The 13,349-nt window shown below is 42.2% G+C and overlaps 1 protein-coding gene and 1 long non-coding RNA gene across 5 annotated transcripts in view; one reads left to right on the forward strand and one right to left on the reverse strand.

Annotated features, from left to right (window-relative positions):
* The first annotated feature begins 2,112 nt into the window (after nucleotides 1-2,112).
* LOC118406952 lies at nucleotides 2,113-6,617 on the forward strand. The gene is made up of 2 exons (XR_004830101.1): nucleotides 2,113-2,371; nucleotides 5,170-6,617. It is a non-coding gene; the product is annotated as an uncharacterized LOC118406952 (long non-coding RNA).
* Nucleotides 6,618-7,725: 1,108 nt separating this feature from the next.
* The window catches only part of LOC118406950 (TBC1 domain family member 15-like), a 49,700-nt gene continuing 44,076 nt past the window's right edge, over nucleotides 7,726-13,349 (reverse strand). For all 4 annotated transcript variants that reach the window (XM_035807350.1, XM_035807349.1, XM_035807348.1 and 1 more), the window contains 9 exons: nucleotides 12,886-13,014; nucleotides 12,367-12,470; nucleotides 11,733-11,827; nucleotides 10,826-10,942; nucleotides 10,208-10,308; nucleotides 9,639-9,738; nucleotides 9,118-9,215; nucleotides 8,584-8,700; nucleotides 7,726-8,002 (listed from right to left, as the gene is read on the reverse strand). In XM_035807350.1, the coding sequence (XP_035663243.1) occupies nucleotides 7,757-8,002; nucleotides 8,584-8,700; nucleotides 9,118-9,215; nucleotides 9,639-9,738; nucleotides 10,208-10,308; nucleotides 10,826-10,942; nucleotides 11,733-11,827; nucleotides 12,367-12,470; nucleotides 12,886-13,014 (1,107 nt within the window). In that variant the 3' untranslated portion in view covers nucleotides 7,726-7,756. The remainder of the gene's footprint in view (nucleotides 8,003-8,583; nucleotides 8,701-9,117; nucleotides 9,216-9,638; nucleotides 9,739-10,207; nucleotides 10,309-10,825; nucleotides 10,943-11,732; nucleotides 11,828-12,366; nucleotides 12,471-12,885; nucleotides 13,015-13,349) is intronic.

Genomic DNA, 13,349 nt, shown 5'->3' on the forward strand with positions numbered 1-13,349 from the left:
TTGTGACCTTTCCATCATATATAATTTATAGCAATATACAGTATGCATGTTTCATAATCAGACCTACATGTGTGTATGTTTGTTCATGCCGGCCTCGGGCAAACGCTCCAACCTCAAAAACAGTGCCTAGAAAATTTATGTGAACAATAAAGAATCATAGAATTCCCTTGAATCTCAATTCCACCACTAGTACGTTCATCACACACACAACACCCCCACCCCGAATACATGTCAGTGATGCTACTGTACAATGCAAAATGCACTTGCAGGTTTTATGGAACTACTATATACAGCAAAGCCCGAACGTACAAGTACGTGTATGTCATTGAAAACTAGCTAGCTGTAATACAGAAGCACTTATGGCTACAATGTTAACATCTATACACATAAGGCAGACATCAGACACACATACTGGTCCACTTGAGTATTACTAATCAGCTTTATATTGTACAAGTCCACAGTTAATTATCATAACAAGTCACTGGTCTACAGTTACAGTTTAATACACCCCATCCAATCACACATCATTTACATGTACATGTACCTTTACAAAGCAGTTTAGTACTGCTACACTTTTCTTTCTTAAGACTAAGATTTCCAAATATCAGAAATCTCAACAAGTCAAAATATAACTATGTATAAATAAGCATTTGACATTTCATTTTTAAGTGCAATGAAGGTTTACTTAGCTAGTACAAATATTAGAAGCATTTTTAAGCTTCTTGGATGGTTAAATAGCAACAGAATGTCTCTGACCAGACTCAAGGTGAAAAAATTGTTGAAATTAGCCAAATAGACAGTTTTAAAACGGTACTCCTCTGGCCAGTTAACTATCTTTCCTGCGCTGTGATTGGCGATGCCTATATTAGGCGAAGACCCAATCCCATATAAAGGCAGGATAGACTATTCACATGCAGTTTGACGGACTCCTCCCCACAGCCGGTTCGTCGACGCCATGGCTACGGAAACACAGAAGATCCACAGAAAGACCGCCAGCAGGTTTTCGGGGTGTAGAAGAGAGACCGAGTATTTACCTCGTTTGCGTTTACAGGGAGTATAAAATTCGAAGATTGCCCTTTTAGTGTCATGAAGATTTCGTATTTTATTTTGCTTTGTGAAACTGCGAGAAGTTGTTGCTGCGTAGGGACGAATGTGAGTTGTCTGCGTTTTTGCACGTGTATCGCTCTTTGTCATGCTGAGGTCCGTTCTTCTCGCAGACACTGGCGTGCCGGGCATTGTGTATGGGTTATGGAAGAAAGCATGCCTCACTGCGAGAATAGACGCTTATTTTGGGCGTTTGTTAGACATCACAGGTATATGCAGTACTGTCTGGCAGAACGTCGACGGAGAAGGCAAGTCACACCGCCGGCACGGCCGACCCCAGCATGACTGACGCAGCAGCCTTGTGAATGAGCCGCACGTTCCATAGCAGAGCACCAGTAACACTGTTTTTGACAGTGAGACTCACCAGGGCAAGTCTGCGATATCTACAACCTTCTGAGAACGGGTAGGGAAACTTGCCGACAACAGAGAAGATAGAGTAGTTTCCTACGGGCGTAGGATAATTTTACAAGCCAAGCAGGTACGCAAGGTTTTGAGCTCGCCGCCATTTTTGGCGTCTTGTGGAATTTTCCATTTTGATTTGTCTTCCTACGCTGGCTGTTTTTCTAGTGGTCCCTCGGCTGTTTTCTTTCTTGTTCCTTCATGATTTTATTTTCCTGTTTTCCCCTTTTGTATGATTTTGGTGTGTTTTGTTGGTCAGCAACTATTCTGTCGTTCATTTCGTTTAGCGACTCAATTTGCATATGTTTGCGCATCGCACATGTTTCGCGTGCGCAGGTGTGAGTGATTCTATTTGGTAAAATAGGCTTGGTATAATTAATTTTGTGTTGTCTCATTTGAGTTAGGTATGTTGATACAGCTGAGCTACCGCTAGGGCTGCCGTTTACCCCGTCTTTTCGCCATAGGAGCCTTTGGGAAGCGGTACAACGTTGTTCCAGTTTCCGCACGCTCGGAGCAGAGACCGACCTTTTTTATCAAGAAAGAGTCGGAGGCTTCAACTTATCACTGGTAGCTCTATGGGTGAGTTACGTTCTTTGAAAGGCTTTAGACAGTAATTGGTATAGTTTTTTGTCTGCCTATCACGTTTGTTGTTGTTGTTGTGGAAGGAGTTGAACGTATTGCCTTATTTTACGTATTTTCCTTTTGTTTGTTTTTTCTGTATATTTGCTTTGTTTAATTTTGAAGTTAGGTTCGGCGATTCTGGGCATTGCATTTCGTGGACCAGCCAGCATTCAGCAACCCGAAAAGCTGAGGGACCAGGCCTCAAGACGCTCGGACAGCTGTCAACCACTGCCGCAGTTTTCCTAAGGTGTGTCCTATATCTCAGCTAGAGGTTGTTATCTTGTTGCTCGTCAGGTCGGCAGACAGCCTCGAGTTTGTAGCGAGATTTCAGGTGATTTGATTTTTTTTTTTTTTTTTATGAGCCGATTTGCTTTTTGTTGGGTTTCTCGCTTGACAGGTTCTTGGACAACCCTAGGTAGAAAAAAAAAAAGTGTTTGCAGTTTTTTGTCTGGTTGGTGTCATGCAATAGTTTGTTGGACAATTGAACTGTTGGACAGTTTTTGTGTGCTGTTGTCGTACGGCATGCTGTAAACAACCCCAGAGAGATAACAAGACTGCTGGAAAGTTTTGTTGTTGTTGTCATGCGACAGGTTGTTGGACAACCCCAGGTAAGTAACAAGACTGTTGGACAGTTTTGTTTGTAGTTGTCATGCGACAGGTTGTTGGACAACCCCAGGTAAGTAACAAGACTGTTGGACAGTTTTGTTTGTAGTTGTCATGCGACAGGTTGTTGGACAACCCCAGGTAAGTAACAAGACTATTGGATAGTTTTGTTTGTGGATGGACGACGGGTTGTGGGATAGCACCAGGCAGGTAACAGGACTGTTGGACAGTTTTGTTTGTTGAGGTACGACAGGTTGTGGGACAACACCAGGCAAGTAACAAGACTGTTGGACAGTTTGATTTGTTAATGTACGACAGGCTGTAGGACGGCACCAGGCAAGTAACAGGACTGTTGGACAGTTTGGTTTGTTGATGTATACGATAGGCTGTGGGACAGCACCAGGCAAGTAACAGGACTGTTGGACAGTTTTGTTTGTTGATGTGCGACAGGCTGTGGGACAGCACCAGGCAGGTAACAAGACTGTTGGACAGTTTTGTTTGTTGACGTACGACAGGCTGTGGGACAGCACCAGGCAGGTAACAAGACTGTTGGACAGTTTTGTTTGTTGATGTACGACAGGCTATGGGACGGCACCAGGCAAGTAACAGGACTGTCGGACAGTTTGTTTGTTGATGTACGACAGGTTGTGGGACAATACCAGGCAAGTAACAGGACTGTTGGACAGTTTGATTTGTTAATGTACGACAAGCTGTGGGACAGCACCAGGCAAGTAACAGGACTGTTGGACAGTTTGGTTCGTTGATGTACGACAGGCTGTGGGACAGCACCGGGCAAGTAACAGGACTGTTGGACAGTTTGGTTCGTTGATGTACGACAAGCTGTGGGACAGCACCAGGCAAGTAACAGGACTGTTGGACAGTTTGGTTCGTTGATGTACGACAGGCTGTGGGACAGCACTAGGCAAGTAACAAGACTGTTGGACAGTTTGGTTTGTTGTCGTGCGACAGGCTGTGGGACAGCACCAGGCAGGTAACATGACTGTTGGACAGTTTGGTTTGTTGTCGTGCGACAGGCAGTGAGACAACGCCAAGTAGAGTAACAACAGAGTTTTTTGTTTGCTGTTGTCGTATGACAGGTTGTTGGACAACCCCGGGTAGGTAACAAGACTGTTGGACAGTTTTGTTTGTTGTTGTCGTGCGACAGGTTGGTTAGACAACCCCAGAGAAGTAAAAAGGCTGCTCGACAGTTTTGTGACGCTGTGCTGTAGTACGACAGATTGTTAAGCAACTCCAGGAAGCCAACAAGACTGTTGGACATTTTTTGTTTGTTGTTGTCGTGCGACAGGTTGTTAGACAACCCCAGAGAAGTAAAAAGGCTGTTAGACAGTTTTGTGGGTTGTCGTACGATAGATTGTTTAGCAACCCCAGGTAAGCAGCAAAACTGTTGGACATTTTTGTTTGTTGTTGTCGTGTGACAGGTTGTTAGACAACATCAGAGAATTAAAAAGGCTGTTAGATAGTTTTGTGTGTTGTTGTACGACAGATTGTTGAGTAACCCCAGGTAAGCAGCAAGACTGTTGGAAAGTTTTTGGACTAGAGAAGTAAAGAGACTGTTAGACAGTTTTCTGTTATCGCACGATACGTTGTTACAAATTTGTTACCCAGGTGTTAGTGGTTGGTCGCACGACAGGTTGTTTAGACAAGCCTAGGTAGGTAACATGGCTGGCGGACAGTTTTTTATTTTGTTTGTTATGCGACAAGTTGTGAGACAACCACAGGTGGAGTTTAAGACTGAAGGACAATTTTTGTGTGATATGGAGCCGTACTATTAGTTATTGGACAGCTTCAGGCTGATAACAGGACTTGGTTTTCGTTCAGTTTGTTACTTGACAAGTCGAGGGACAACTCTAGGCTGATATAGTTGGTCGTGCGACAGGGCAGCCACATGTAGGAAATGAGAATAGTACAGTTTGGCTGGCTGACTACGACAGGTTTTGGTTAACTTCGTGATGGTACATACCGAGACTGTCCGATACTTTGGTGAGATTTGTGGCATTGCAGATTGTTGATGGACCCTGTGTAGATAACGAGAACGGCAAGCAGTTTTTAACGCGAGTGAGAAAATATCTACAGAAGCACTGAAGTCGAGGCCGACAATTGTGAAGATTACGGTGTGCAATGTAGAGAATAGTACGTCGTGGATAGTTTTAGGACGGACAGCACAAGATTAAAAGTTGGCACTTATATACGTATAACTGCAAGGAGTTTGAACTAATTACGAGTATCATTCGTTCGTTTTTCAACACGCTATTGTATCGCTATGATTCTTGGTACACGTACGTTTTCTTTGAAGTACAAGACACAGAGCAACATTGTCGTAGAACATTCGTAACCAAAGACGTATTCGTTAGGTGGTACAGGTTTTCAAGAGAAAGGATAGCTTCATCCTGAAGGACATGCAATATGATAAATATGTTACAGGAAGCATTCAGTACAACGCGCGTGGGTGTGATGCGAGGACGTCTGAAAATACCACCTCAAGTTCAGCAACTTAGACCCACCAGCCAGCTGAGAAGTACACGCAGCAAACCATATGGGAGGACGGCGTACAGGCAGGGATGGTGGCCAAGCAAAGGGATCAAGAAGTTTAAAACTAGACTTAAAATTCAGAAACAGAGAGACAACAGCCCCAGAATTTTTTACTCTCTCGTACGTTCGAATTGTGACCTGAAGTTCCATTTTGCCTTAAAGTAACAGAAGATGTTAGAGGGCGTCTGTTAAACGCTTTCTTCGTAAAAAAAAAAAGAACATCTATACTGTCTTAAAGTTCACTGTAGGGATGACCACTGTATTTGCTTGTTTTTAATTAGAACACATCAACGTCAGAAGTTGTCCAGGAAGTGACATGTTTTTCGTTGTAATGTTGAGAAACAACTAGTTATTAAATCGGTTTGCTGTTTTCGTCTGTCTCCATTTTCTTTACTTGGTAGTACGTTCCAGCGCTTATGGTTTATAAGTAATTTGAAAAGGAGCATGTTTAATATAAAGTGCCATGGATAAATACAGGTTCGTGTATCTTGGGTAGTAATTTGTTGATAACTTGACGAGGCACGAAAGTTAAAAGGCAGCAGTTATTTTGTCGTTTTATCGAAACATTTAGGCCAAAGTCTAATTTTGCTTCGTAGGTAGATCTGACATGTTTAGCTGTAATGAGTCCAAAGATGACGCTATAAAAGTTTCAGGTTAATATAGCCAGTATTAAAAGGTCACTGCTTACTTTCTGTCAGCCTTTATTGGCACACACAGGGTTAAGGCTTATTTATAGAAGACATTAAGGTTTTGCTGCACATAAAATAAAATGTCTTCAATTTATCACATATGCTTTCCAAGCTAGACCTAGTAATATAGGGTTGGCTACCCAGCGCAAAACGGCATTGGCCAAAACTGGTTTCGTCAAGTATGTATCAATTCAAGGGTTAGTGGATTTTCCAGAGAGGTTGTTATCAGTGAAAAGCTAGAACAGTAGTGAGGAGGACTCTAACACTTCAATACAGATTTCTTGTTTAGATACAATTATCCCAATGTATGTGACGTAGCTTGGTTTGCTAAACGGCAGTTAAAACAAATATTTGAAACCGAATGTCGACATTTTTTTTGTTTATACCCGAGTTCTGATAGGGAGAAATGGGATTATATTGGGTATTTATTCTTGCAATATGTCTGGGCCATTTGTGTACGTCGAATTTGGAGAGATCCGTTATACGAAAGTTACATCTGCTGCGATAATAGACCATGGTTACATACCGTGTCTATTCTTTTTATGGGGTTGGAAGTATGTTTGGAGTTTGCAACATCTGACAGAGGACATTTCTAGTAGTTTTTAGAAGAGGACCGCCGGCGATGCAAGAAATAAAAAGTATTAGACTGCACATTAGTTTTATTGTAGTTGATTCACTTCCAATAAGCAGGACACGAATAAAAGAATAATGAATGGAGGTTGGGGTAGAAAGGAATAGAGAATGATGGTGTGAAGAACTTGGCGGATGAGAGTGGGAGAAGTAAGGATGAGAGTGGGAGAGAACGATAGAGTCAAGGAAGGTTAAGATGAGATTGGGGATAGTAGGAGGTATGGATATTTAAGAACGATGGAGTGAAGGAAAGTTAGGATGAGATTAGGAATAGTAGGAGGTATGCATATGTAAGAAGGAAGTATAGTAGCGCCAATATTGTATAGTGATTGTTATGGTAGGTCTGGACCACCACCCATATAAGTGGTAGAGTCCGCTAGTGGTTACGTCACGCACTGTGTGGTGCTGGTTGTTTACCATCATGGAACGGTTCCATAAGAAGTTGTCAATAGACTATGTTGAGTATGTTGAATATGCGTCCACTGTCGTCCTTGAGTATACACCGCACGCGTTCCCTATTAGCGTGGAGTCAGCGGTTGGTCTCCTAGAACCCACACACGCACCAAGAAGCTTGGATGCCACGCAACTCAGGTAATGATACTAAAAAGAAGAGGCGCGACGGAAGGCACCACCCCATAGCTTCATATGGATGAGTCAATCACTGCGCAGAAAGAATAGGTAACTATCTTTCCTGCGCTGTGATTGGCGATGCCTATATTAGGCGAAGACCCAATCCCATATAAAGGCAGGATAGACTATTCACATGCAGTTTGACGGACTCATCCGCACAGCCTGGAATCCGTCGAAGACGTGAACATGGGATAGAAGGAGTGGGACAAGGGAAAAGAGGTAGGCACGATGGAGCGCAGTTTTCTTTTTCGCCCGCCCACCCACCCACCCACTCAGTCTGGGGAATGTTATATGTATCACATCTTCGCGCGACTCCAGGCACCACCCCATAGCTTCATATGGATGAGTCAATCACTGCGCAGAAAGAATAGGTAACAATTTTGACTATTTTCACACCATCCTATGCAGTCTGGTAGAGACTTTATTCCACAAGCAGCTTGGTAAATACTTCCCAAACAGCTAACAAAATAAGCACAGGGCAAAACATCTATTTTACTATCAGTTGCCAGCACTTTTCGGAAACCCCCCATCTAGAAAGTGGTTTCTTCCTGATCAGGCACTATCTCTATGCTACTGTCAGCAGATCTAGCGGAACCGCCAGAATCCGCTGATTCCGTTGTCGACGTTCCGTTGTCGGCGTCACGTTCCGACTTGATGGCAAGGATGTCTCTGATTGGTTTAGGAATGTCCCTGCATTCCGCGATCTGTATGTAGATGCCTTCTGCTTTCTTCATGATGTCCTCTACGTCTATGTGCAGGGATAGGTCATTTATGTGCTGCAAAGGAATGGAAAAAAACAAGGTAATGTTTCATGTAAAAATGTACCATTGCAAGGTCAAATCAGTTAAGGATGTTTCCAAGCAACTGCTTGTCATACACTCACAAGCTGGTATGAGAGCACAGATGCTATTATAAAATGTGTAAAAAAGTTCATGTGCCAAGACATGAAACCCTTCAAAATAGTTTTTTTTTTTTTTTAAGGTGAACCAAAAGTAATTTCTAAATGCTGCTATGACAAGTGTGGAAAAAATGTACATTTTTTTTTTGTAAGCATCTGCCATAATCTAAAGATGACATCAATGATCCATGAGATGTTTGATTGTTCTAATCATACTTTCATTTCATTCCAACCAAAAATGACCCACCCTTATAACTAGAACAAGTTTATGTATATTAAGTCTTGTATTGTATTGTCTTAATCAACAGGGCGACATTTGTAGCTCTTAGTAATAGCCATTGGATTGCAAGCCAGTTGGAAAGCCTTAAGCTTGAATGCATTTTTCACACTAAATGATGATAAAAATAAAAATAAAAGTGAAACAGAGAAATGCTTGATGTTCTATTGAGTTTAAGCTACCTTGAGGATCTCGTTAAAGCCGAGGTAGTTGTCCATCATGGCTGACTTCTCGGTGTCCAGGATGGCCATACACAGCAGCAGGTGGAAGTTCTGACACAGGTAGTCTGTCCAATGGACCTGCAAGAAAAGGGAACAGTTCAGTCGTGCCTCCTTGTGGACAACAAATGAACTGCAGGGCTCTTACTACAGCATTCAACTTTGAAACTTAATTCAGAAGATACCTTGCAGCCAGTGGATGAATTTTGTATGACAAAAAAATTATTCAAGACATACTGAGAGCTTGGTATTATGTGGAACATTGTGGTGGAAAGATAATGTAGGACTGAATTTAGAAAAGGTAATGCTAGATGATGAAATGTAAACAAAATGTTGCTACGAGTTTGGTGCAGAATTGGCTAGTGTGTGGCTGTATTGTTGAAGGCAGTGAAGTAGGTATTGAGAGATGGTATACTGTGGAGAATTGTGGAAGTAAGGCAAGGTAGGACTGAATAAAGAAAGGTGATGCAAGAAATGTAGACAAAGTGTTGCCCTGACCTCCCAGAGTCTCATGATGTCTGGGAAGGAGAATTCTCTCTTAAACTGGATCAGCAGCCAGCGGAAACAGAAGTACATGTTGGCGGACTCCTTCGATTCTGGAAGAAGAGAAAATGTGACACTTGTATACACAGAGGAAGAAAACCTAGAACATTTTTGCTTCAATTCATAATCAGTCAGTCAGTCTGTCAGACGTTTTTCTTACAGGAAACTTTGGAAACTATTCAGCCCATTAGCTACCTACAGGTTAGCACAAATGCTTGCGCTCCAATCAATACACATCTGTGATGCTATCTACATGTAAAGAAACAAGCCCTATGAACAATCCAGTTTCAGATAAAACTTGCTTGATGATTCACAGTAGGCCTTGTTCCTCCAGAAATCCCACCGAAACTCCCATTCTAGATTTGGAGTCTGGTCTGGCTCCAGAAACAGTTCTTAAACTATGTCCAAACAGTTTAATTAACCTTTGTACTGATTTCTACGCTCAAAGCCACCGATCTATCGACGATTGTCCCTACCTAGATAGGTGTACATCTGTGGGTCCAGGAAGTGCACCAGAGTCTGGAGCTGGATCAGCTGTGTCTTCATCCCCTGCTGGTCTGTCTCAAAGTTGTGGTGCTGGACAAGGAGAGGTGTATCTTTAACATAGAACTAGCAAACTACCAAATCACTTATGGCTATGTACACTGCACATGTGTTATGTGTAGATGTGAGGAACCTGTGTAAAGCCCATCATGATCATACAGTCAATGGCCATTTTCGCATTGATCACCAGGTCTCTACACCTCAAAACTGCCCAACAGTCAAGTATAATTTTTCCTTATAAATCTATCATATCACATTGAATGGGTCTCAATGACCTGCCAACATCAACTGGTTCCTAAAAATTTTGCCATGATCAAGACAACAACAGGTGTATTATTGCCAAAGAATAACATTTACAGCTCTTAGACTCATCTTCTGATCAATTTTCCTTCTGTCTGACTGTGCATTGAAACACTAGTTGCTTCTTCCACAATCCTCAGTAAATATACAGTGAACATCCAACATTTTTTTTTTAAATCTTTAAAAAAGAGTTGGAGCTCACCACTCTATCCATGAATCCCACCAGGCACCAGAAGGCGTCCACTTCATTCTCCATCACCATCAGGATAGGGGACAGCAGGTCACTCATGCCCTGTACATAACCTGGGGGATACAGTAGGGAGGAGTTTGTGTATATATAAGAACACGTAAGAATCACAAGTCAGAGGTGGATAGTGATTCACGTAATTTTATACAGACTAAAAAGTAGACTAAGTGCAATGGCCGAGTGGGTAGAGTGTTTGCCTTGCATTTGGTAGGTTGTGAGTTTATTCCTCGGCAGAGTCAAAGACTTTAAAAATGGTACATGGCCATCAACATTTCCACATTAAGTACATGATTTCAAGAAAAAAGCATCCTTTTCATTCATTCCATCATTTATTTCGCTTCTTCTGTACTCTTCAGGAAGCTCAATTGGCTGAAGATCTGTATAAGAAGTGTTCAATAAGCCTGATGTTTCAGCAACTGTCACCTTTATAGGGCATCAATGAATGGTTCTACTCCTTAACACAGAATCACTCTCAGAGAGGTTGAAAACGGTCACCTAGTACCTAAATGTTATCAAGTGACTTATCAACTTGATGAAACTAATCAAGGGTTGCTTGAGATCTCCTTGACTTACCCAGGTCAAAGTTGTACATGCAGTAGGTCATGAGGATGTCGTACAGCAGGGTCAGACTGGGGTTCTGTTCTCCCTCGAAGAACGGGTGTGTTCTGTCTGTTCTGTTTACGTCTTTCTCTGTACAGGACAAAGAAGGAAAATCAGCTGATGCAGAACAAGCTCCTACTACAGTAACTGTTAAAAATCTTCCAGTTTCAAGGCATTGTGTAGGTACATTTGTAGCCTACCAAGAATGAGTAGTTGCAGCTGAACTTTAAGCTGGAACATTTCTAGCCTGGATACCAGACCCCAGCCTGATCTCAAAAATATCTATCGTGTAGGGGCCTGGCCTGACCTGATAGGTCTTTCTCTCAGTTTGCCCACATGACAGATATAGTTTTTAGATCAGGCTGGGATCTGGTATATCCATGCTAGAATATTTCAGACAATGGTAGAACTAGGAATAGATACAAGGCCCTGCTACAGTGTGCATATTCATCAATTAGTCAAAACAAAAGGCCACACATTTCTATCTGTTTCAATCACAAGGTAAATGCACATTGTGAAGCAAGATTAGGATGAATCGCATAATTATATAGTAAGACATAGAAGAAGTTGGCGTGGCGGAGGCGGGGTCTCTCTCCCAGTTCAAAACTGAACTGGGGAGGGCCCTGCTGCATTGAGTCGCCCCTACACGTCCTTGTATATATGTAAATAACACTAACCCACCACATTCACTTGTCTTGTCTTTTGCACCCACAGATCAGTTGTTTATGTTCCGTTGTGTGCTTTTTTTGTGCCTTTGTTTTCCCTATGTTTGTATGGCACTAGCACCTGTTACTAACAAACATGCGCACTGCTATTAATCCCCGTAAGGGGGCTAAGCAGTAGAAAAGAAGAAGAAGAAAAGAAGAAGAAGATGTCTGACCAATGAGACTCCTCCTGTCCCTGAGCTCAGTAAACCTGCTCTCCTGGTCCTCTGTGATGGACTTCCACTGCAGCTTCATACGGAAGTAGTCATCTCTGCAACACATAAACCGGATTGTCATTAAACATACTACATGTAAAAAGGTAAGTGTAAAGTAAAAAGTAAGGGTACTACGGTAATCCTGTAGCCTTTTAAAGCGATAAGGGTGGTGCGTTGTTATGCACTGTGTCAAGGTTAATCTCCAAGAAGATCCTACGGTAGCAAAAGATAGTATCAAAAGCTGGCAGAGGAGTGAAGCCAGCTTAGGATTGTGTTAAGCACCAAACAGGAAGGAGGGCAATTAGCACCTATACTGCAAGCACAGTTTGATTGGGAAACAATTGGATGTTAATGGCCTTTGTTCTAGCCGACTGGAGGCAGATTCTACATGGCAAATGGACACCTCTTGGCTGACTACACTCCTTTGCCATTGTAGGATCTGCTTAGAGATTATATCACGGTATATTGGGAGGCAGAGCCCAACCCTTTCGTCAGGTACCCAGTTTTACAGTGGATGGAGTGAGGAAAGTCATGTAAAGTGTCTTTCCCAAGGGCACAAGATCAGTAGCATGACAGGACTTGAAGTTGAACTTACTCTTTTCTTTTCCTGAGCTCCAGCCTGTCCTTGTGTGTAGAGTCCCACTTGTAATACTCTAACAGGAATGGCCACACCTCTTTTCTCAGGGATGGGTGAATACCCTGCAACAAAATGACAAACAATGAAACAATTACACTGCAACTAGATGTCAGCATCATATTCAGTTAACTACAGCAGTACTGTGCCATATTTAATATCAGTTCTAAGTTTGGACTTTTTACATACAAGCTGGCAATGTAACAATTTATTTTGAGCAATCACATACCAGTGTATGCCTACCATAATCAATACAAAAAACTTTTAAAAAAGGAAGCGTGGTGGGTTCTATAACATGCTCAAAATATGTGTGGCTGTCTTCACATGCACAGCAACGTTTAGAATACTGATTTGAACCCTTGCAATCCTAGGACATCACTGCTAACCATTAGAGCACAGAATAAAACACTATGCGTGGCTGTTTTCAGATAAAGGAGATACGTCCACTTGATGGTGTGAATGTTACAATGTCACCCGTACCCCTCTGAAGATTGCCTCTAGCAGCAGTGGAATGCTGGTGATTCTGCCCTCCCCATCCTGGTGGTTCTTCCACTGGTCAGGACTGACGGGCTGTCGTCGTTCCACATCGGGTCTGGGGCCAAGACTGGCCTGGATATAGCAAAGGGCAGAAACTGTTAGCAGAGGAAATCTAACAATGGTAAAGCATTCTACACAGTCACTCCTTGTAAAAGGCCATTTATTTCCTATATGAAACATTGCACAATACGTGTAACCTTTATCTGTTGGGTAACCTATATCTGTTGCTTTTAAAAACTAACTAACTATTTGGGGATATCACGTTGACGGACGTTGTTTTAAAATTTCAATATTTTCAGTACATTGAAGGTTAAAACTACCACCCGTAGAATTGATGTGCCTAAATACACTGTTTTGACAAACAACGGATATAGGTTACCCTGCGGATAAAGGTGAACTAGCGTTAA

This window comes from Branchiostoma floridae, chromosome 19, assembly GCF_000003815.2.
Source record: "Branchiostoma floridae strain S238N-H82 chromosome 19, Bfl_VNyyK, whole genome shotgun sequence".
Classification (NCBI taxonomy): Eukaryota; Metazoa; Chordata; class Leptocardii; order Amphioxiformes; family Branchiostomatidae; genus Branchiostoma; species Branchiostoma floridae.